General features: G+C 53.7%; 1 protein-coding gene across 2 annotated transcripts in view; it reads right to left on the reverse strand.

Annotated features, from left to right (window-relative positions):
* Positions 1-12,715: 12,715 nt before the first annotated feature.
* CYTH1 (cytohesin 1) overlaps positions 12,716-22,489 on the reverse strand; it is a 69,861-nt gene continuing 60,087 nt past the window's right edge. For both annotated transcript variants that reach the window (XM_081270071.1, XM_081270070.1), the window contains 3 exons: positions 18,130-18,201; positions 17,471-17,625; positions 12,716-14,490 (listed from right to left, as the gene is read on the reverse strand). In XM_081270071.1, the coding sequence (XP_081126197.1) occupies positions 14,412-14,490; positions 17,471-17,625; positions 18,130-18,201 (306 nt within the window). In that variant the 3' untranslated portion in view covers positions 12,716-14,411. The remainder of the gene's footprint in view (positions 14,491-17,470; positions 17,626-18,129; positions 18,202-22,489) is intronic.

Below are 22,489 nucleotides of genomic sequence, written 5' to 3' on the forward strand. Positions count from 1 at the left end.
TGGGGTGGGCTGTTTGCTCTGGGAACCCCCTGTGCAAAGTCCAGGTTAAGATTGCCCAGTTGCTATGGTGACGACCTGCCCATGGAAAGTCTGTGCAAAGGCTCAGAATTATCAGTCAACCCTGAAAGGCAGACACGAGCGCCCAGGGATGGGGGATTCTGAGCAGTGCAAGATCAGTCCAGTCAGTGCTGCCACTCCAAGCCTGTCTGCTTTGCAGAAATTTTCCTACAAATAACCTTTTGATGACAAAACCTATATAGTAAACATGTGCAGCCAGCTTTGGGTCACTGATCTCAACCAGAGATCAGTGTCCCACCTGATCCCAGAGTTTTCTCTCAATGTTTGTGTTTTTAATTCCCCACCCGCTATCGCTGATATCTGAATTAACGGCATTCATTGATTGAAGGAGACCGTGGGTGTCCTTGAGAAAGAGCCCTTCAGTGACCCTGCAAGGCAGAGTCCCTACTCCTGCCCCATGGGACTGACAGATGTTCATTAGAATCTCCTGGGTAAAAGGGACCCGCCTGGCCTTAGTCCCCTGGGCTCTGAGCAAAAAACTTAGACAAGGCAATTTATAGAAAAACAAAATTTAAAAAATTACATCTGACAGTTCTGGAGGCCGGAAGTCCAAGATGGAATTCCGGTTGAAGGCTTATGCTGGCTGCTCATGTGAAAGGGGCAGGAAGGACAGAAAGCATGTACCGTCCAGCCATGGCAGAAGGCCAGAAACACTCACTGTCCAAGAGGACAGAGCCCGCAGGGCCTGAGGATTTCCCGGAGGCCCCACCTCCCAGCACCATCCCCCCACAGCAAGCCCAGCTCCTGAGGAGGGAGGGTCTGAGGGGACACTGACACAGGAGACCTGACGTCATGCTCGTTATCATGAATTGACCACGAAAACGGCAAGCAAAACCGTGACCTGAAGTGCAGTCAGAGGAGAGGACAGGTTGGCTTCAACTGAAACGTACCAGGACCACAGCCCAGAGGACATGAGTAGATTCCATAAAACTCCACAGAGTGAAGGATGGGGAGGGGCTGAATCCAGGAAGCTGCGAACCCTGGCCCAGTGTGACTCCCCATCCAAGCCTCTTTCCTGCCTTGGTTGGGACACACATCTGCTATCCAGTTCCTGTGAACTTTGATGGACTCACGGGGTCCCCAGGTCCTCAAGCAGGCACATGACCCTAAGCAGAGTCAGGTTAGGAAATGTGGGGAGAGAGCCGGCTGGAGTGAACCACTCCTCTCTCCTCTCACAATAATGGTGTTGAACTCCCCTGAAGGTCCCACCCCTGGGACTCAGGGGCCGCTTGTGCTAAAAGCACTGGCCCTTCACTTGGACGACAAATGCCTGATGGGTTGCCAAACAAGACGAAGCTCAGCATCTCTGCCTTCACACTGCCTCTATCTCCTTTTACCACCCTGAACTTGGGGCCCGATTCCTGCTCCACTCCGCACGTTGCCATGTCAGTCATTTAAGAAGTGTTTGTCTACACTGGGGTGCCTGCCCCAAGGCCGAAGACAAGGCCAAGTAGATACTGTCATGGTTTGCAGGGACATTCTAATCAACAGGTTGTCAACTGGCAGCTTTGACAACTCTGTGTCAGTCAGAGTTCTCTGGAGGGGCAGAACCCCAGGATGTGTGTGTGTGTGGTTAGAAGAAGGGGACTCATCGCAAGGGCTTGCAGGGTCAGAGGCTGGATGGCCCCACGTGGCTGTCTGCGGCTGGACAGCTGGAGGACGCAGTAGCTGCTCAGCCCAAGGAGTGAGACCCCAAGAAGGGCCAGCGAGGCGGCCCCTGTGCAGGAGGCTTTTCTGTCTGGAGTCCAGTGTCCTCAGGCCCCGGCTGCAGCCGTCCCAGCACCCGCTCAGGAAGAATTGAGCTGGCATCTGCTTGGGCTGCCTCAGTTGTCCCATCCAGACCCCCGGCCTGTTGGACTGAGCCACCATGTTCTGTGTTTGGCAGCTTTGTGTCCCTGTGACCAAAATACCTGGCCACAAAACTTAGAGGGGATGTTGACTTGGGGCTTACGGCTCCAGAGGTTCTGTCCCTGGTGGGCCGGCCACGTGGCTCTGGGCTCGAGGTGAGGCAGGATATTCCTGCCGAGGACACAGCAGAGGGGGGCTACGTGGCTCATGGCCCTGGGGAAGCAGAGAGCTGAGCAAGAGGCCAGGAAAACAGAGTACCCAAGGCATGTCCCCAGTGGTCACAGCACCCCGTGACCACCCAGTGATCCATTCAAATGATCAACTCATAAATGGAGTGGCCCACCCATGAGGTCATGGGACCCAGAGTCGAATCATTTCACCTCCGAGCATTGCTACGTTTCCACCATATGAGCTTTTGGGGGACAATTCCCACCCAAACCGTCACACATGTTCTGCTCCAGACTGCTGGAGTGGTGCCTACAACAGCCCTCCACCTAATTAGCTCCGTCTTGTCCTTCCGACCAGTCCTTCTCCGAGTCATTCTCTCCTGCCATCACCTTGGGTTCCAAGAACCACCGGTCAGACTGACACACATCTTGTGATAAGGCAGCAGTGTCTTTTATCACCTCTGACAAGGCTCAGATGGCCACTCCTGAGAGAGTGACCAACCCGACCGAGGCCTGACCAAGACACCAGCTGTGCGGGTCCCCAGCCTTGCCTTTGTTGTTCCCCGGAGTGTGCCGGAGTCCCTGTAGCAGGCGGACTTTCATTCTTCAGGTAGATACCAGGGAGTGCTGCAGCTGGGTCGGGCGGAGGGTGGTCCCCTGCCTAGTCTCCTGAGAAGCCCCCACACTGGTTTCCGCGTGGTCGCACTAATGGGTAAACCCACGGGCTCCCCAGCCCTCACACTGTTTGCCTTCTGGGTGACAGCCATGCTGACTGGTGTGGGGTGGAATCTCAGTGTAGTTTTGATTTGTGTTTCCCTAATTGCTGATGGGGTTGAACATTTCTCATCTATTTGTTGGCCATTTGTATTTCTTCTTCTGAAAAGTATCCATTTAGTTCATCTGCTAATTTAGTAATTGGGTTATTTATTTATTCATTTATCTAGACGTTAAGTTTTTTGAGTTCTTTGTATATTCTGGACATCAATCCTCTGTCAGAAGAGTAGCCACCAATCTCTCTCCTATTCTGTAGGTTCTCTCTTCTCGTTCTTGATGGTCTCCTTTGCTGAGCTGCTTTCTAAGTGATGCCATCACATTTGTGAACTCTTGGCCTTATTTGCTGAGCTTCAGGGGTCCTGTTGGAGAGTTGTTGCCTGGGCCCGGGTGCTGGCCCTCTGTTTTCTTGCAGGAGGTGCATGCTTTCTGGTCTCATTCCTAGGTCTCTGATTCATTTGAGTTGATTTTTGTACAGGGTGAGAGATAATAATTTACCCTCATTCTTCTGAATGTGGATGACCAGTTTTCCCAGCACCATCTGTTAAAAAGACGGTCTTTTCTCCAGTAGGTGTGTTGGGCATCTTTGTTGAGGATTGGCTGCCCGTGTCTGGGTAGGTCTGTCTCTGTGCCTCCGTTCAGTCCTGTTGGTTGTGTGCCTGTTCATATGCCAGTGTCATGCAGCTTTGGTGCCTGAGCTCTTCAGTGTAACTTGAAGTCGGGTATTGTTATGCCTGCAGTATTGCTTTGGCTATTCTGGGTCTTCCATTTTTCCAAATACATTTTAGGACTGATTTTTCTAGTTCTCTGAAGAATGCCACTGGTATTTTGATGGAGATTCATTGAACCTGTGTATTGCTTTTGGTAGTGTGGCCGTTTTATGATATTCTTTCTGCCTACCCAAGAACGTGGGGTCTTCCCACCTTCCTGGGTCGTCTTGAATTTCTTTCTTCAGTGTTCTGTAGTTTTCATGGTGGAGGTCTTTCACCTCCTTGGTTAAAGTTATGATTTATTCCTAGGGTGTTGTTGTCTTTTTGTTTTTGACTACTGTGAATGGGATAGTTTTTTCCCCTGATTTCTTTCTCAGAAGATTCATTATTGATTATTCATCATTCATTATTCATTATTGATTATTGATGTACAGGAAAGCTACTGATTTTTGTGTGTTGATTTTGTAACCTGCTGACTTTGAACCTGCCAACTTTATTTACTAGATCGAGCAGTCTTTTGGTGGAGTTTGTGGGATCTTCTAGGATAATATCATCTGTAAACTGTGATAATTTGACTTCTTCCTTTCCTGCTTTTATACCTTTATTTCCTTCTCTTGCCTAATTGTTGTAGCTAGAATTTCTAGTACTATATTAAATAGGAGCGGTGAGAGTGAACCTCCTGGTCTTGTCCCAGATTTTAAAGGAAATGCTTCCAGTTTCCCCCATTATTGTGAGGTTGGCTCTGGGTGTTTCACATATGGTCCCTTAGGGCATGAGGTAGGTTCCTTCTCTCCCTAGTTCTCCACTGTATATATGTATCTATCTCATGAAGAGGTGCTGAATTTTGTCAAAGACCTTCTCTGCAACTATTGAGATGACTTCTATTTATGTGATAAATCACATTTATTAACCTGTGTATGATGAACTATCCTGGCATCCCTAGGATAAAACCAACGTGGTCATACGTAAAATCATCTTAACACACTGTTGTATATGATTTGGTAATATTTTATTAAGAATTTTTGCATCTTGGCCTGGGGATGTGGCTCAAGTGGTAGCACGCTCGCCTGGTATGCGTGCAGCCCGGGTTCGATCCTCAGCACCACATACAAAAGATGTTGTGTCCCCCGAAAACTGAAAAATAAATATTAAAAATTCTCTCTCTCTCTCTCTCTCTCTCTCTCTCTCTCTTTAAAAAAAAAAAAGAATTTTTGCATCTAAGTTCATCTGGGATATTGGACTGTAGTTTCTTCCCTGATGAGTCCTCATCTGGTTTGGGGTGAGTGTGATACTGGCTCCACAGAGTGAATCTGAAGTGTTCCCTCCCTTCCTACGCACGGGTCGTCTGAGGAGCCCCAGCGCTGGCCCTTCTTTAAAGGTTCGGTGGAAATCATGTGAGACACCACCTGGTCTGGGCTTTTCTTTGTGGGAAATCTTTCTATTACTGCTTCTATCTCAGGGCTGGTTATTGATCTGCCTTCTAGGTCCTTTTAACTCAATCTTGGCAGATCATAAGTGTCTAGAAAGGTATCCGTTTCTTCTAGGATTTCCCATTTATTGGAGTATAAATTTTCAAAACAGTCCCTAATAATCCTTGGGCTTTCTGGGTGATTTCTCCTTTTTCATCTCTGATTTTATTAATTCGTGTATTTTCTCTCTTCCTCTTTGGTTTATTTTAGTGCGGGGCTTATCCATCTTGTTTATCTTTTCAATGAATCAACTCTTCATTTCATTTTCATCCTTTGTATTTTTTTAATTATCAATTTTAATTATTGATTTCAGCTCTGATCTTAACCTTTTCCTTCCTTCTTTTTTTTTAAGAGAGAGAGACAGAGAGAGAAGAGAGAGAATTTTTTAATGTTTATTTTTCAGTTTTCGGGGGACACAACATCTTTATTTTATTTTTATGTGGTGCTGAGGATGGAACCCAGCGCCCCTCGCATGCCAGGAGAGCGCGTTACCACTTGAGCCACATCCCCAGCCCCAACTTTTTCCTTCCTTCTACTGGCTTTGGAATCAGTTGTCCCTCTTTTTCAAAGGCCTTGAGATGCCTCCTTAGGTCATTTATTGGGACTCTTTCTGATTTCCTATGTAGGCACTCAGAGCTATGAATCTCCTTCCTAGAACTGCCTTCACCGTGTCCCAGAAGTCCTGACGTGTGATATCACTATCCTCATTTGAGACTAAGAATTATTAAATTTCTCCCTTGATTTCACCCATTTATCATTCAAAAGTATTATTCAATCTCCATGTATTTTATAGTTTTTGTAGGTTTTTTGTGTTGATTTCTAATTTCATTCCATTGTGATCTCTTTACACACACACACACACACACACACACACACACACAAACAGTTGCATGGCCTAAAATGTGGTCTATTTTGGAAGAAGTTCCACAAGCCACTGAGAATAAAGTATATTGAGCTGTTGTTGGATAAAAAAGTCTACAGATGCCTGTGAAGTCCATTTGGTTTATAATAGTTTTTAGATCCAAACAATCTTTACAGAGTTTATGTCTGGATGACCTGTCTAATGGTGAGAGAGGTGTGTTGAAATCACCCAGTATTATTGTACTGGGGTCTATCTAAGTTTTTAATTCAAGTAGTCTCTTTTACGTAATTAGTTGCACCTACATTTGGGGCATGGGTATTTACAATCCTTGTATCTTCTTGTTGGATTTCCCCTTTACGAGTAGGAAATGAACTTCTTTGTCTCTTCTGATTAGTTCTGGCTTGAATCTGGCTTTGTTGGATACGAGAGTAGCGACTCCTGCTTGTTCTGGGCTCTACTTACATGGTCTATCAATTTCCACCCTTCCCCTTTCAGTCCGGCTGTTTTTGCCCATGAGGCAAGTCTTTGGCAGACCACAAACAGCTGGGTCTGGTTTGTTAAGGCACTCTGCCAGCCTGTGCCTTTTAATGGGGGAACCGATACCAATACACTCAGTGCTCCCACCTTGTCACTTCTGATGTCCAACTTGGCCTGGTTTCTCATCTGCTTGACGACTCTTTAAATGCGATCTGTCCATTTGTGAGCTCTGGGTTGGCTTTTATTTCTTTTGTGTGGAGTACTTCTCTAAGTTCTGGAGTGCTGGCTTGGAGGTCGTGAGGTCTTTTAGTTTTTATCTCACCTTAGATTGAGGGGGTAACTGTGATGGACAGAGCAATCTCGATTGACAGGTGTTTTCTTTCAGAACTTGGAAAACCATTTCAAGTCCTCCTGGCTTTTACAGTTTGTGCTGAAAAATCAGAAGGGATTCTGACTGGCTTGCCTCTAGATATGACCTACCATTTCCCCCTCGAGACTTTAAAATCTCCACCCCTGTTCTCTATGTTACAGTGTAGGGTGGAGGGGTTCTTTCTGACCTTGTCTATTTGGGATTCTGAATGCCTCCTCTGTCTGGAGTCCTCTTCATTCTCCAGGTTTGGAGATTTCCCTGTCATCATTCCCCTGAAGAGTTTATCCATTAACCTCTATCTCACAACCCTTGTCAAATCCAGTGATTCTTAAGTTTGGTCTTTAATATTGCTCCAGAATTCCCGTATACTCTGGTCATGGTCCCTTCTTTTCTTTAATACTGTCTGAATGCTCGGGTCAGTCACTTTGTGGCCCAGCTCTGAGAGTCTGTCTTCAGCATGGTCTACTCTATTAGAGAGACTTTCAAACGAACTTATTGTTTTTTCAGTGTTCTCTTGGAATTCATGGATCGTATTTATAATCACTCTTTTGAATTCTCTGTCTGGTATTTCATCCACTTCATTATCTCTGGGTGGGTTGCTGGTGAATCATGAGCTTTAGGAGGCATTGTGTTACCTTTTTTTTTTCCTATTTCTTGTATTCCTGTGTTGGGTTTCATGCATATGTTGGGGTGGATTTATCTTCCACTCTATGTGTGGGCCTTTTAGGGCATGGCCTTCTGTGGCATGGCCTTCTGTTGCCAAAGTGTCCTAGAGTGACCTAGATTGAGAACCCTCATGGGTGTAGTATCCATGGCTTTTTAAATTAATTCTGTTTTTACCTGAGGGTCCATCCCTAGCCATTCCTACTTGTGACCTGGTGATAAGTTTGGGGTTTGTCTCTTTCATTCTCTGTATTAAAGTACAGCTGAGCTGGGTGTGGTGGCACACACCTGTAATCCCAGCAGCTCAAGAGGCTGAGGCAGAATTACAAGTTCAAAGCCAGCCTCAGCAATTCGACGAAGGCCTAGGCGACTTAATGAGACCGTATCTCTAAATAACATATAAAAAGGGGCTAGGGTATAGGTGGTTAAGCACCCCTGAATACAATCCCTGGTATACCCCCCCCAAAAAAAGATATATAGCTAAAGTCTGAGTGTCAGCAATTTGGGGTGGAGCCAGACACACTGTCTTTTGGCTGAGCAGCAGACTCTACCCTGTGAACCTGTGTCCCCGCAGACTCCCAGCTCTTCACAGAAGAGGGAGAGAAATAGCAACGACCAATGCAAACCACACACAGCATTCAAACAACTACCTGGGGTGCCTACTATGACATCTACAGCACTAATAACCACGGAACAGGAATGGGGGTCAGCAATCGCAACAGCAAAACAGTAAACAACCATAAACTAGATCTGCTTTCAAGTAACACCAGATGTCAACCGTGTCATCGACCGTACTAACGACTACACAGGAATGGAGGGGTGGAGTGAAAGGAACCAAACGGTCTAAAAGGTGGTAAAATGCAGTTCACTAAGGCAAAAGAAAATGGAATAGGAAGATAGAAGAGATTTTTACAATGTTCAAAAAGTGAACAGAGAGAAGAATGCAGAAGAGATGTGGCAAGTGAGGGTTATAAAGAAAGAGAGAGGGGCTGGGCTGGGGCCCAGGGGTCGAGCGCTTACCTCGCCCGTGGGAGGCCCTGGGTTGGATTCTCAGCACCACATACAAAGAAATAAAGGTCCATCAACAAGTAATAATTTTTTTTTTTGGAGAAAAAACAGGAAAAAAAAGAGTGGGAGCAAGAAATCTGACTGTTAGCAGAAAAAAGAAGAGAAACAAGAGTAATAAACAAATAAAAACCAAATAAACAAATCAAAAACCCTAACCCTGACAAGACAAGGCAAAGAATAATAACATTAAAAAATGCCAAAAATGAAGGAAAAAGAAACAGATATGTATTTGTAGATATATGTTCACAAACCAGTCAGCACAGGAAAAAAAGAAAAAGAGAGAAAGAAAGAAAAAAGAAGAACATTCTCGATGCAAACTGAGGGGACCGTCTCCGCGGAGGGGTCGGCAAGTCCATGAGCTTGAGGTCTGTCTGGCTCCGCCACGTTCTTCTCCTCTTGGGCCACGTGCTCAGGGACAGCGGGGCTGTGGGTGGTCAACCCCTTCCTCTTTCCGCGTCCCTCACTGAGCTGCCGCTGGAGGGGCCTGAGCCTGAAGCTGGTGGACGAGCTCCCAGGTGAGAGGGGGTGGTTGGGAAGAGCTGTCCACACAGACCAGACGGGGCCCTCCCAGAGCGGTCCTGCTGCAGGGGGTGGCTCCCATGGCTGGGGCTCAGGGCTAGTAGGGCTTTACGGCCTTGGTGTCTGCTCTGAGAGATCACATCAGTAGATGCTGATCTCTGCTGGGGTCTGGTCTCAGGAGCCTCCCAAGAATTCTGCTTGTGGGGCAGGGGAGCCAGTCCCCCCACACTGCTGCCCACAAACAGCCCCCAGGCTTAGTCCCCGAGCAGGCTGAGTCACCTGTGCAGACGGTCACAGAAGCACCGGGTTAAAGATGGAGCGAGGTGAGCGCCCTTCACCGTCCGGACTCAATCCCCTGGCGGTCTTCTGCGTGCCCGTCCCCCCTGTGCTCTGCTAGCTGTACCCTAGGCCCCGTTAGGTACTTGCAGGGTCAGCTCCGCAGCGGCTGCTACAGCATGGTCACCTCAGATGGCTCTGGCTCTGCCCCGTCCAGTCTGCTGTGCAGCTCTGGACCGGCTGAGTTCAGGCTGATTTTCGGATATCAGTTTTGTACTCCAGTTTTTATTTTTTTGAGATGGTTTTGGCTATGCTTTGTCCCTGGCAGTTCCATGTGAATTTTAGGGTAGACTTTTCATTTCTACCAAAAAAGGCAGCTAATATTTTGATGGGAACTGTACTGAATGTGTATATCAATTTGATAAGCATTATCTTAATATTAAATTTTGCAATTCATGAACTCAAGATCTTGATATTATTTAGGTCTTCAATGTCTTTCAATGATGTTTTATAGTTTTCAGCATATAAGTCATGTTACAATAATAAAAAAGCTATTTCTAAGTATTTTATTCTTTCTGATGCTTTTGTAATGGGATTATCAAATTTGGGGGGCTTGGTCACTGCTGATGCACCGGATACAACGGGCTTTTTACAGTGCCTTGTGGCTTGCATCCCGCTGAATTCCCGCATTAGCTCCAATGCCTTTTGGTAGATCCCTGCACCAGCCAGGCTCCTGCAGTGGGGAGAGCTTGCCTCCCCTTCCCCTCTGGAGGCCTTCTGTCCTCTCGCTTGCCTGAACACCCCGACTGCAACTCACACTAGGCTGCAGTCAGCGGCAAGCTCGGCACCTTGGTCTGCTCCTGAGCCTAGGGAACTGCTTCTTACATGAGATCTGGACATCTTTATGGTCTGAGGGAAGGAAATCAGAAGGGCATGGAATTAAGGGCATGTGCAAGAGAGGGAGTCACGGGCAGGCAGGACCTCAGGAAGGTGGGCAGGACCTCAGGAAGGTGGGCAGGACCTCAGGAAGGCAGGGAGGACCTCAGGAAGGCAGGGAGGACCTCAGGAAGGCGGGCAGGACCTCAGGAAGGCGGGCAGGACCTCAGGAAGGCGGGCAGGACCTCAGGAAGGTGGGCAGGACCTCAGGAAGGTGGGCAGGACCTCAGGAAGGTGGGCAGGACCTCAGGAAGGTGGGCAGGACCTCAGGAAGGTGGGCAGGACCTCAGGAAGGTGGGCAGGACCTCAGGAAGGTGGGCAGGACCTCAGGAAGGCAGGGAGGACCTCAGGAAGGTGGGCAGGACCTCAGGAAGGCAGGGAGGACCTCAGGAAGGCAGGGAGGACCTCAGGAAGGTGGGCAGGACCTCAGGAAGGCAGAGAGGACCTCAGGAAGGCAGGGAGGACCTCAGGAAGGTGGGCAGGACCTCAGGAAGGTGGGCAGGACCTCAGGAAGGCAGGGAGGACCTCAGGAAGGTGGGCAGGACCTCAGGAAGGCAGGGAGGACCTCAGGAAGGCAGAGAGGACCTCAGGAAGGCAGGGAGGACCTCAGGAAGGTGGGCAGGACCTCAGGAAGGCAGGGAGGACCTCAGGAAGGTGGGCAGGACCTCAGGAAGGTGGGCAGGACCTCAGGAAGGTGGGCAGAACCTCAGGAAGGTGGGCAGAACCTCAGGAAGGTGGGCAGGACCTCAGGAAGGCAGGGAGGACCTCAGGAAGGTGGGCAGGACCTCAGGAAGGCAGGGAGGACCTCAGGAAGGCAGAGAGGACCTCAGGAAGGTGGGCAGGACCTCAGGAAGGTGGGCAGGACCTCAGGAAGGCAGGGCAGGACCTCAGGAAGGCAGGGAGGACCTCAGGAAGGCAGGGAGGACCTCAGGAAGGCAGGGAGGACCTCAGGAAGGTGGGCAGGACCTCAGGAAGGCAGGGAGGACCTCAGGAAGGCAGGGAGGACCTCAGGAAGGCAGGGAGGACCTCAGGAAGGCAGGGAGGACCTCAGGAAGGCAGGGAGGACCTCAGGAAGGTGGGCAGGACCTCAGGAAGGCAGGGAGGACCTCAGGAAGGCAGGGAGGACCTCAGGAAGGCAGGGAGGACCTCAGGAAGGCGGGGAGGACCTCAGGAAGGTGGGCAGGACCTCAGGAAGGCAGGGAGGACCTCAGGAAGGTGGGCAGGACCTCAGGAAGGCAGAGAGGACCTCAGGAAGGCAGGGAGGACCTCAGGAAGGCAGGGAGGACCTCAGGAAGGTGGGCAGGACCTCAGGAAGGCAGGGAGGACCTCAGGAAGGTGGGCAGGACCTCAGGAAGGTGGGCAGGACCTCAGGAAGGCAGAGAGGACCTCAGGAAGGTGGGCAGGACCTCAGGAAGGCAGGGAGGACCTCAGGAAGGCAGGGAGGACCTCAGGAAGGCAGAGAGGACCTCAGGAAGGCAGGGAGGACCTCAGGAAGGTGGGCAGGACCTCAGGAAGGCAGGGAGGACCTCAGGAAGGTGGGCAGGACCTCAGGAAGGTGGGCAGGACCTCAGGAAGGCAGGGAGGACCTCAGGAAGGTGGGCAGGACCTCAGGAAGGCAGAGAGGACCTCAGGAAGGTGGGCAGGACCTCAGGAAGGTGGGCAGGACCTCAGGAAGGCAGGGAGGACCTCAGGAAGGCGGGGAGGACCTCAGGAAGGCAGGGAGGACCTCAGGAAGGTGGGCAGGACCTCAGGAAGGCAGGGAGGACCTCAGGAAGGCAGGGAGGACCTCAGGAAGGCGGGGAGGACCTCAGGAAGGTGGGCAGGACCTCAGGAAGGCAGGGAGGACCTCAGGAAGGTGGGCAGGACCTCAGGAAGGTGGGCAGGACCTCAGGAGGGCAGGGAGGACCTCAGGAAGGCAGGGAGGACCTCAGGAAGGCAGGGAGGACCTCAGGAAGGCAGGGAGGACCTCAGGAAGGTGGGCAGGACCTCAGGAGGGCAGGGAGGACCTCAGGAGGTCCTGCTTCCCAGATAGGAGGAGCAGGAAGCAGAGTAGCCTGGCCTTCGGGGCCAACAGCTGCTCTGTCTTTTGGTGTCTTCTCAGCAAGGTGGGGTCACAGGGACGCTGGGGAAGACCTGGGCAGCAAGCGACCCTCCTGGCTGCTGTGGTGGCTCCCTGGGGTCTGCTGCTCGGCTGCCCCTCCTGCTCCTGGCACCACAAGGTGTCTGGGGAGGCTGAAGTGACTCTGGAGACTTTGCTGACCGAGGCTCACTTCTCCTCTTTAAGGGTGGGCTCTTCGCCTCTATTTTTCCTTGGGAAAAGTAAGGGACAGGCACTAAGCCGATCCCTTTCCTGCTCTGCTCTCCGAACAGCTGACAGACCCCTCCCAACTGACCTTCAAATCACCCCTCCTCCCGGGGGCGTGGCGTGCCCTGCCAGGAGCAGGGCTGAGGAGCGCCCACCCCACCTCAGAAGCCGCAGGGGACATGTGCAGAGGCTGAGGTGGTTTGGGCAGGTTTGGAGTTTATTTGCTGCAGTTCCTTGGCGCTAGTTTACAAGGCAAAAACAAACAAGAACAATTGGAATAATAATTATTTTTTTAAAAACCCTGTCAACAACTTTCAGTCATTTCTTTATATTTTGACAAAACCTTTTTTTTAAACAAATACAAAATAATCTAAAAGGCGAAAAACTATACATGATTATTTACACCTCTGATAAATAGACTAACACTGATCCAGGTACCTGTCTGTCCAGGAAACACCTGTGAGAGCCAGTGCGGGGGACTGGGCCTGCGGGGGGGGGGGGGAGCTCCAGCGCTGGCCCTGACCACCCCCACTTTGGCGGACCCTGCCCGGTTCTCCAGAGAGCTCAGGTTTCCAGCCTGGACCCACCCCTGCCACTGTCACCTTCACAGACTCCTGCTGAAGTGCCTGGAGCTCAGGCGGGCAGGCTGGCCCCGCTTGGCAAAGCTACTCCAGAGATGCTGACAGCCCACGACGCAGGGCCGGGAGCCAGGCCTCAAGCCCACCGAGGTCCCCATCTCTGCCTGCTGGAGGCGGCTCTGCACAGCCTGCCCTTGGCACCTGGAGGGGCATGCAGAGGGGCGGCCGCCACCTGCTTGCCTGGACTGGCACGCTGGCCCTGGCCTGTGGCTGGAGCTGCCCTTGAGAGTCCCTGAGAGAATGGCAGGAGGGTGCCGAGGGGAGCCAGGGGCGCCAGGCCCACTCACAACACCAGGAGGAGGACAGGCAGGCTGGCCCCACCGCTTCACTGCACCCTGCTGAGCAGACAAGGGCCTGCCCCTCTGGAGACTGCCACATAGCCACCAGAATAGTCCAGTTGGGGCCAGTTTTGAGGCAGAAAAGGCTGAAGGCCAACAGGGATCAGGTAAGACCTACTCCTTCCTCTAGAACGAGGAGCGGAGTTTGGGGAAGGAGAAAGAAAAAAGCGGGTGAGAACCGGCAGGCCATCCAGGACCGATGGGACGACCTCCTCACAGTTTTGGTTATTAGGTATTTAGTTCAAGGAAAATGCGGGCTTTCTACTAAAGCCCAGCAAGCCTCGGACTCTAGGGAGAAAGACAACAGGGTCCATCAGCACTCTCCTCTGCTCAGTGCCCAGGCACTGGGGCCGCAGCTCAGCCTGCCCATGCCCGCTGCCCTGGGCCGCCCTGCACGCGCACTGCTGTGCCCAGGGCCCTCCTGCCGCAGCCCTTGCTTCAGCCCTGTCGCCCAGAGAAGCCACCAGGCAGAGGCTCCCAGAGGCTCAGCAGGCAGCTGGCTGGCCCTGCCAGAGGACCCCGCAGCAGCACGGGGGCCCTCCTTGGGTGGGCAGAATGTAGCACTGTGTTGTTAAAAAAGAAAAAAAAAATAGATCTTTGTAGTTCGTGGCTTCTCTTCCTTTCCTCTGTTCTTAAGCACTAACACATCCTTAAGTAGGTTCAGGCGCAGGCCGGAGGCGCTCCTGGGAAGGACCGAGAGGAGCGGGCACTCTGCACTGGGAGGGAGCACCAGGGACCCATGCTTGGCAGGCGCCAGGCCCTTCCCCAGCGACAGCCACCCACCCATCTCCCCTGAAAGAAAGCCGCAGAAGCTGAAGCTAGTCTGCAGGAAGGCGGGCAGGTGGCTCCCCTCGCCCTCATGAGGCGGGAGGAGGGCTGGAGCTTCGAGGGTGATGAGGGTGACGTCCTGGTAGTGCTAGTGTCTCTTCGTGGAGGAGACTTTCTTTTTCCGTGCTGCGAGCATCTCATAGAAAGGGTCCCTGCTGATGGCTGCTCTGGAGAACAGAAAGGGCAAAACAGACACGAGAGTCAGGGCCAGCAGAGCAGAGCAGAGCTGGTACGCTCCAGCGCCCCATTGCTCCATGTCCGGCAAGGCCAGGCCAGCGCCCACCTGCACCGTCCTCACAGTGGCTTAGGGAACAGGCTCTGGTGGACACAAGGCAAGACGACTTCATGGGCTCTGCCAGTTTTCACTAATGATCAAGCTACACCCAGGAACGGAGCCCTTCCCTTCTCATAGCCGTATTCTAATTCAGAGGAGAAACCAAGTTCCCACGCTGACCTCTGACTCCCTTGCAACCGTGAGAGTTGTACAATCAAATGTGTCACGAGCAGCTGCCCAAGGTGTGGTGTGCCAGAGGCTGACAGGGCCTGTACCACCCAAGGGAGCTCAGCGCTGCTGCGGGGAGCTGGTATGGTGAGGGCTCTGCGAAGGGCTGGGCAGGGAGGGGAGTGGGGGTTGCCCTGGCCGAGAGGAGGGCGGCACGGGACAGGCCCGCAGCGCAGGTCCTCCTTGCTGTCTTTCTCAAGATGCGATCCTCTAGTCCTGAGGCTCAGTGCTTCCTACGGGTGACCAGTCCTGAGCTCAGTCCAGCCACACAACAGCAGGCACTGTGCTAGCGCCCCAGATGATGGTGCCAGGAGCCACCACGGCGCTGCTGAGCCGAGTTGATGTCCCCTTAGTCCGGGAACATGTCCTGAGGGGACCTTGCCACCCAGTGGCTTCATGAGGGAATCTGGTCATTCTAAACATCTGTCTCACTTTTGGGAGGTGCTGGTTCCTCCTTGGTTCTGGACGGCCTGACCCCTTCAGGAAGTTGCTGTTCCTGTTCAGAGATGCCCGTGGCGGCGCATGTCTAAAGGGTACCTGCTGGAAATGGCAGAGGACACCGGGCTGACATCAGGGCCAGCGCCACTGCTGCCATCCCTCAACTGCTCACTGGCGTGGAGGAGCCCGAGTGGGCTCTGGGACTGTGCGTGACATCAGCGTGCCTAGCACACCAGCCCTCGGTGATGGTCGCAGCACCACTGCACTGCGCTCCGCCATGGGCACACAGCCGGACTCTGTTCAATGAGACTTTGTTGTGACAGCTGCATGCCAATGCCACCACGAACTCAGGCTGCTGGGGACCCTTGGAACCCGTAATAAGAAACAAGCACGTCTTGCACCCAACCTTCCGCAGAATCGTCCCATGATATCAGGAACGTTCTCCAGGTCAGTCTCCTCCCTCCTCCTGCTGTCTCCACCATGTGCCTGGGAGAAGCGCCCAGTCCAGACAGAGCACGGACCTGCTGACCAGCGCAGGGCCTGAGCTCCCTGCTGAGCTGGACAGCAGCATGCCCTGTGTGCTTAGCCTGCCGGGTCTTAGGTCCTCACGTGCAAGGTGAGGATAATGGTCCCCCGGGCAGGGCCCATCCTGTCCTAAAGCACAGCTGGCTCTGGAGCCACCAGGGGAGCTCACAACCCTGGCAGGAGGCTTGGCGTCCAAGTGAAAGGACTGGGGAGCCTCTGCAGGACTTTACAGAGTGCTTCACTTTCCTACCCCAGAAGCAAAAGCTGTGAACAAGATGGACAAACAGCCAGAACTGTCCTGGGAGAAGAGCTGCGGAGGGGGAGAGGAGGGGGTCTTTCAGGGCCCACTCTGGTGAGGAGCAGTTCTGCGTTCACACAGAGAACCACAGTGGTCAACACGGGCACGTGTACAATCTGTGAGAGCAGGTGAATGGGGGTGGGGCAGATCTGTCAAGGCTCCGTATCCTGACAGTCAACCATTCACTTGGAAGAACAAAGTGACAACCCTGACCTCAAATCATACACTAAAAAAATTTCATAATGAAAGTTAAATACTTCTGAAAACACACATTAAAAAAGGGCACAAGATATGTAGGTTGCATCCACAACCCAGCTACAGGGGCAGCGTCCAGAGGCCAGGGCTCTAAGCCTCCTTGCTGGTAGGTGACTGAACACTACTCAGCGGAGAGTTTCTCTGGCTCCTGTCCAGGGCCATTTCCCATACTAGCTGCCACCCAGGGAAGCCACCAAGTCTAGACAGAGTGATGGCGTGCCCACCACACCACCCTCCTCCTTCACACAGGAGACACGTTCAGAGAGACCAGGAGGACAGGTGCGCAGGCTCCACGCCCACCCTCTCGCTGCACCTGCCTCTGGGCTGCAGGGACTTGCAGAGATGACCCTCATGGGAATAGAGACCTCCCCCTCCTCCAGGCCACACCTCCCATCCAGTCACTATTCAGGATGTAACCCTGGCCCACACAGGTTGAAACACCAAAAATAGACCTGAGGGCCCTCAGCTCCATTAGTGGGAAAGGACAGCACATGGGCACACCCATGGGTCCCTGGGGCACATCCTCCCACTCTCCAGGTGACATCACCAAGGCTCAGGCAATAGGGAGACTTTCTAAGGAAAACACGTGGGCAGACTCTGAGGGTGAGGCCTGGGGGCAGCCATGAGTGATGGGGACGCGTAGCCGTGCTTGCTGGCAGCCCCCGGCAGAGGGTCGGGCCTCAGTCTCAGGAGAGAGGCCGGCAGGCCGCATGAGGACAGGCCCCACACAGGACCTGCAGGGGTGGATGGTGGTGGCAGCGTCAGAGCCTGGGCCCTGTGGCCCTGTGCTCAGAGGGCAATCTCCCCCAGGCCCACAGCTTCCTCCCGGGGGCTGGCACTGCTGCTTTAAGCAGCTGTGTGAGCCTCTGTGCCTCAGTTTCCTCATCTGTGGTTGCAAAGTGTCTCATGGGGTGAACCCATCTCCACTGAGACAATGCCAGCCTGGCTGCGCTCCCCACGGCAGGAAGGGCCCAGTGGGTGCCCCCGCTCCCACGGGCAACCTAGACTAAAACTGCCGTTGGCCAAGTGCCTGAAGGCCTCCGGGGTGGGCTGGGGTCTTGCTCAAGCACCTTGCTCTGGGAGCAGCAGGCGCGTGGGCAGGAGGCAGCGGGCACCAGGCCTCACTTACTTCATGCACTTGATCCACTCCTCCTTCTCCTCGGGTGTGGGGGCCGAGATCCGGTACACGGTGTGGTTCCCTTCCACCACGCGCCCGTCGGCCTCCGTCTTGCAGGCCTTGATCACCTGGTCTTTATTGTCAGGGATGTAAAGCTCAAAGCAGTTCTGAAACAAGAGGGACGAGAGGAACGGCCCTTCCTTTTACCCTTCACCCCAGCCTTCAGGAAACCTGGGCTGGGTGTGTTTCCTATGGAGATGAGCAGCCCAGCACAGGACGCCTCCGGCCCACTGCACGCCACTCGGACTGTCAGGAAGATGGCCTGGCCCGCGCCTCTGCTCCTGCAGACGGGCTGCAGGGCTCACAGCGCCCCATGAAGCCAAACCAGCAACGGAAACATGCATGTAAGGCCCGCCAAGGTCACAAAGAAGTCGCAGCCCAGGCCACAGGTGCGCGGTGCTGCCATTTGAGGGACGATTTCCATACTGCATGTGAGGGTGAGGGTGACACCCAGGCAGAACAAGACAAAGGAAGCTTAGTCCCCTCTGGCTGGACACTAAAGGGAAAGGGAAAGGGAGGCGACTGGAGGCAACGCTTCTCGGGGTGTTTCGCAGAAGGCCTCTGGGACTCCGTTCCTTTGCCCGCCCCAGTACCTCATCAGGGATACTCACTGGCTTCTTGGAGTCCTCCACCTCCCGGATGCTCAGGTTCTCCAAAGGGATGATCCCACGGGGCTCCTTATCCTGAGGGCAGTGCCAAGAGGAAGATGTCACCACCCCGCGAGGACACTGTTGCCTCACCAGCCGGCCGTCCTCTCCCCGTCCTCCCGGACATGAAGCTCCCGACAGCTCCAGGCCATCCTGAATTCCAGGGTGGGACGTCCCAGGATCTGGAACCCTCTAAGTCCCTCGCAGGGAGACAGCCAGGAGGTCCACAGAGCCTCTGGTGTGAGCCTGGCAGTGACCCCAGGGCCACATGTGGGGACTGCAGGAGCTCCTTCCCAGAGAGAGGACCTGCCCTGCCCCTCGTCTCTTTGCTTGGCTCTCCTCCTCTTCTCAGCCCTAAGTCTGGTGCCAGCAGTTTCTAGAAGCCTCCCCAGCCTCAGGCTGAACACCCCCCAGCCTCCTCTCACCTCCCACCCGCTTAAGACCGCACAGCCCTAGAGAGACATCTGCCAACAGCTCCAGCCAGACCCATCTCCAGACAGAGCCCAAAACCCAGCCCAGCACACGGCTCCTCCCGGGGGCGGCCCCTCTGTTCTGAAAGGCTCCTGCCCAGTACACACCCCCACCGCCAGCACCCGGCCGGCCTCTGTCCACACTTGTGTTGGATCCCCGTCACACAGGCACAAACTCCCAGGTCCACCAGTGCGAGCTCCCTCCCATGGCAGGTCTTCTCACCTTGAAGCCAATCGGCTGGCGCTGGCCTCCAACCTCCCCTGAGCACGCCTCTGAATGGCTGCGGAGAGCCACCTGCAGAAGGGGCTCACCCCCTCTGGCCTCGGCCCCAGCCACGTGGGGTCTGCGTGAGCACCTCTGCCCGTCAGGCTGTGCCACGGAGTGACCTGCTGCTCCTTCTGTTTACCTTCCCCAGTGTCTCCCCTCTTGTCAGAAGCTTCTCTCCTTCTACCTCCTGCAGGCCCTGCTGACTCAGCTCTAGTGAGCTCCCTCAGGGGCCTCGGCATCCTCCACCCGGGCACCTCCTCCTCAAGTGCCCTTCTCCCTCCCTGTCCTCCCTGTCCCCTCAAGACTCTGCTTCTTCCTGGAGCCACAGCGTCTCCTGTTCTTCCTGGGCACGCTTGGAACACCCTCCACTGGGCCCTGAGCGGGCGTGGGGCCACTGCTGAGGTGCCTTGGTGGCTACTGAACGGACAGTGGGCTGGGTGCAGCTGTCCAGGTGGTGACAAGACCCTCAGAGCTCTGAAGCATGGTGTCCCTGTCTTCAGCTTTCAGAGTCACTCTGTTTGCTGAGCTCTCCTCTCCCTCCTCGCTCTGCGACTCCACAGGACGTGGCCCTGGGGTGGACCTAGTTCCAGCCGCTGTGCAGGGCACTGAGTCAGTCTTTTTACCTGGAGGCCCAGCCTTCATCTTGGAGAGGTTTATTAAACACCGTCTTGTTGAGGACCACCTCCACGTTGAATTCTTGTCCTCTCTGGAACACGTGGGGCCTCTTGGTCTAGTTCTTGTTTTTATTTTAAAAACAACAACAACAATAAAAAAACACCAGAACTTTATTGTCTTTTTACTCTTCCTGGCAGATTTCCTCGACGTTGCCTCCCGTCTCCCTCCTGGGCTCAGGCGCCGGGCGCGACCTCTTGCGGTTGCCGGAGGCTCTCTCCCATGAGTCCTCTTCCCCACGAGTTCCGGGTTCAGAAGCCTTCCTCTGGTCCTGGGACTCTCCGGCTGTGCAGTGGGAAGAGGGGCCAAGAGCTGGCGGGGCGGCGGACTGGGGGCTCGTCTGGGCGGGAGCCTGCACAGAAGGGCAGAGGGCCTCTCTCTCCCCTCTCTCTGCCTGAGCAGCTGGACTCTGAGAGACGCACGGGGACGGGCAGAGGTCAGGTGCCCAGATACTCCTGTTTTTGTAGGCGGTCCCACCCTCAACTGTGCCCAGGGCCCTCAGTCCAGGGACACTTGGTGTCACTCTCTTGAGATGTGGCCCTGCAGCCGGGTGTGGTGCTGGTGATGGCCGATCGGCCTCCTCAGCAGCTCTCAGCCAAGTGCCGCGACTCCAGTCCCCCCCCCCCCCCAGTGCTCTTGCTTCTAGGGTTAGCTGGCGCTTGAGCCTCTGGAATATTCTTCTGTGTCCCCTGGGTTGGGTGCTGCCGGGGAGCGGGTGGGCAGGCTAAGAGCTGACATAGTTTGGGCTTAATGGGGATGTGACCTCATTTTCCCTCTTAGACTGTTGGGCCCAAGTCATCAGAGACACAGTGGCACGATGTGTGTTCTGGACATTGGAGGGTTCACACCTGCCTAGAGCAGTGGTCACTACTTCCCCTGTGCCCATCTTGTCTGTCCTAGCATCCTGTTCACCACAGACCTCCCTGCGCTCCTCCTCACACAAGGCCAGAGCTCCTGAGTGGACTCAGGAGCACTCCCATCTGTAGGAGCTGGAGGCACGAACCGGAACCGCTGATCCAAGCACTGAAGGTCAGGCTCCTGGCCAACAGGGTGAGGTTCTGAGAACTGGAAGGCTCCTACCTCTAGGGTCCTCATCCCATAAGCAGATGCCAGGGGCTGGGAGTGCAGCTCCGTGGTAGAGCTTGCATTCAAGGGGTCCTGGGTTTGAGTCCCAGCACCAAAAATAGGTGAATAAATAAGTGAGCTGGACCGCCAAGCCTAGGAACAGACACACAGCACTCCGCACAGAGGCCCACCTGGGCCCAGCAGTGACCCGTCCCCACAAAGACAGAATTAACCAGTGTTGACGTCTTTGGCTTATTTGGTTTTTCTTAAGTGCAAGTGCCTTTGTTTTTGTAAAAATAATATTTGCTCATTATAAAGAGCTTAAAATATTGCAGAAAAGAACAAACATCCCAAATCCACTCACTATAAATCATCACTTCTGACAGGAGTTGAAGCTATTTTGTGTGTGTACAGAGAAAGAAAAAGAAATAGAACAGGCTTCATGAAAATGGGCTATTTCACAAGGTGTTTTCATAAAAAAATTCTAATTGTACAGAATTTAGTAGGAAAAAAAACTTGCAGCAAAAACTGAAGTGTTAAACTTCAAAGTAAAGTGTTCTTTGCTACAAGAGATAACTCCTAAAGTAACCTTATACAAGTTTAAAAGAAAGTATGAAGAACCTTCAGAGGTGGTGGTCATTCTTACAGACACAGATTTTTAACTCTCTGTGCTCTGGGAGGCGGGACACCTGCCTGCGGTGTGGCCCCGCCCCTCAGCAGGACCCCGAGCATCACCTGGAGCTCACAGCCTCCATGCAGGCCGAGAAGACCTTGCGGGTGGACCAGCACCTGCAGCAGAGTGCTGACCTTGGTGTTCTTCTTTCTCCTATCTTATTTCTTTTGAAGTTTCTTTCACCATTTTCTGTTTAAAATCCCTTCCTCCTCTGGGCCAGCTTGGCCCGTTCTTGTGGCCCGGGGTGCAGCGCTTAGAGGGAAGGTACCACTGTACACATCAAGCAGCTCTTCACCAGGCTTGGTGCAACCCAGCTCACCAGTGGATGCACTGTGGACAGCACCCATGATCGCTGTTTTCTGAGTTCAAAAGGAGAAGCTCCCCACGTCCAGCCCAAGGCAGGGCACTCGCCTGGCTCCTGGACCGCGTGTGGCAGGGGCCATCCGTGTGCTGGCAGCAGGCATCCCAACCTGGGCTTCCTCTTCTTGTGGTGGGCTCTCTCCTGCCCTGAGCCAGTCGTCCTGAGTGTCCAGCGCCCGGCACCAACAGGAAAGGGCTTACTGGTGCCTACTGACTCTTTGCTTGATAGATAAGACGCACCCTCAGAGTTCCGGGCGTCATTTCTGGTTCCACCTCTGACTGTTGTTGCTTACTTCACTTCCCGTTGCCCAGGCTGATCCCATCCCGACTGTCCCGCAGCCACCATCTACAGCTGGTCCACATCAGTTCCTTGTTTAAGTGAGTCCGTTCCAGCCCAGTGGACGTCAGGGCCACTCTATATCTCAGCACGAGTTCACGAGCGCATTTCAGCCCAGGGCTGTTTCTACCTTGGCAACAGTCCCACATCCCAGGGCCTGGGTGCGGGTCCCAGGTTCCCCACAGCTGGCACTCGCCCTGTCCCAGTGCCAGTTCTCAGCACCAGCACGTGCTCTGGCTGTGCGGGAGTGGCCAGGTGAGCTCTGTGGCCAGGCGCACCTTAGTGCTGACCGGCAGCGTGCGCAGCGCCGGGCCAGCTGTCCCACACGCAGTGTGCAGCAGCGCCAGGCCACACTGAAGGGGTGCGCTCAGGGCTCCCAGGGGTCTTCTACACCCCACGCCCTCTTCTGGTCATTCTTTCCTGGTTGGCTTTTACCGTCTAGTGGCATCTTTCGAGGAGGGTCAGGTGTCCGTTTCCCA

Source organism: Spermophilus citellus (assembly GCF_964194105.1).
Source record: "Spermophilus citellus genome assembly, chromosome: 17".
In the NCBI taxonomy this organism is placed as follows: Eukaryota; Metazoa; Chordata; class Mammalia; order Rodentia; family Sciuridae; genus Spermophilus; species Spermophilus citellus.